The sequence below is a fragment of the Cyphomyrmex costatus genome, unplaced genomic scaffold (assembly GCF_001594065.2).
Source record: "Cyphomyrmex costatus isolate MS0001 unplaced genomic scaffold, Ccosl1.0 C2284597, whole genome shotgun sequence".
In the NCBI taxonomy this organism is placed as follows: Eukaryota; Metazoa; Arthropoda; class Insecta; order Hymenoptera; family Formicidae; genus Cyphomyrmex; species Cyphomyrmex costatus.
Window position 1 is genome coordinate 1 of NW_017274483.1, and position 1,269 is coordinate 1,269.

A 1,269-nucleotide genomic window follows, 5' to 3' on the forward strand; every position below is an offset into this window, starting at 1 on the left:
AAAGAATTAAATTATTCTTAACTTAGAGATAAATCAAATTATTTGCGCGCAATATGGTGTAAGAGCTAAACCTAAAAACTAAACGCGCTTAATTCTAACAGATTGATACAATATCGTTTAACATTCGATGGGTAATATTGCTAACTTAGACAGTGGCCGCACGTATGAACCCTTGGCAGTTTTTATCAGAGCAGTGCGTACAATCCCGTCAGGGCCCGGATAAACCTCTTGAACCCGCCCCATCGCCCATTGAAGGGGGGCTAAATTTTGCTGTTTTATTAGCACGAGTTGTCCAGCCGATAATGAAGTGCCCTTGTCGGCCATCCACTTGGATCTCGCCTGTAAAGAATGGAGATATTCATTACTCCATCTACGCCAAAAGTGCTGTCGGGTTTGTTCTACGCGTTGCCACCGCAATAATCTATTCTCGTTAACGTCGGTGACGTCAGCGCAAGGAAGACCATTTAAAACCGTGCCAACCAAAAAATGTCCCGGACTTAGGTACGCCAGGTCGTTGGGATCGGAGCTTAGCGGCGTTAAAGGTCGAGAGTTCAGGATTGCTTCAATTTCGCAAAAAATCGTCTGCATTTCTTCAAAAGTCAGGAGGGCCTTGCCTACGATTCTAGTCATGTGATGCTTAGCGGATTTTACCGCCGCTTCCCACAACCCTCCAAAGTGAGGCGCGTTGGGAGGAATGAAATTCCATGAGATTTCCGACTCTAGAAAAAAGTCTTTGATTTTGGCTTGGACCTCGTGACTATTGTAGATGTCGTATAATTCCTGAATCTGTTTTTGGGCGCCCACGAATGTGGTCCCATTGTCCGAATACATGTGCGAGGGCTTACCTCTACGCGAACTGAATCGCTTGAATGCGGCAATAAATGCCTCGGAAGTGAGATCACTCACCAATTCTAAGTGAACTGCCTTCGTGGCGAAGCATACGAAAAGTGAAACGTATGACTTGTGACTTCGCGCATTACGACGCTTTCCCTCGCGCAGCAGGAAAGGTCCAGCGTAATCCACGCCGCAATGGGAAAACGGCCTAGAAACGTTAACTCGGGTAGCTGGCAATGAACCCATCAAGGCCTCTGATTGCGTGGGTTTGGCCTTGAAACAAATTGTGCATTTTTGTATTATGCCGCGCGTTGTGGATCGCAACGATAATGGCCAAAAACGCTGTCGCACAAAGGCCATCGTGGCTTGCAGACCCGCATGCAAATTCCGCGTGTGCTCACGCTCTATAATACGCTGCGTTAAAATATGCTTGCG

General features: G+C 46.9%; 1 protein-coding gene across 1 annotated transcript; it reads right to left on the minus strand.

The window, feature by feature from the left end:
• Positions 1–117: 117 nt before the first annotated feature.
• On the minus strand, positions 118–1,194 carry LOC108771203 (uncharacterized). The gene has a single exon (XM_018542346.1). It carries the CDS (start codon positions 1,192–1,194, stop codon positions 118–120), a length of 1,077 nt encoding a protein of 358 aa, XP_018397848.1.
• Between the last annotated feature and the right edge of the window lie 75 nt (positions 1,195–1,269).

Excerpts from the sequence above, each read along its gene's own strand:
- LOC108771203 (XM_018542346.1), bottom strand. The coding sequence starts at position 1,194 with ATGGCCTTTGTGCGACAGCGTTTTTGGCCATTATCGTTGCGATCCACA.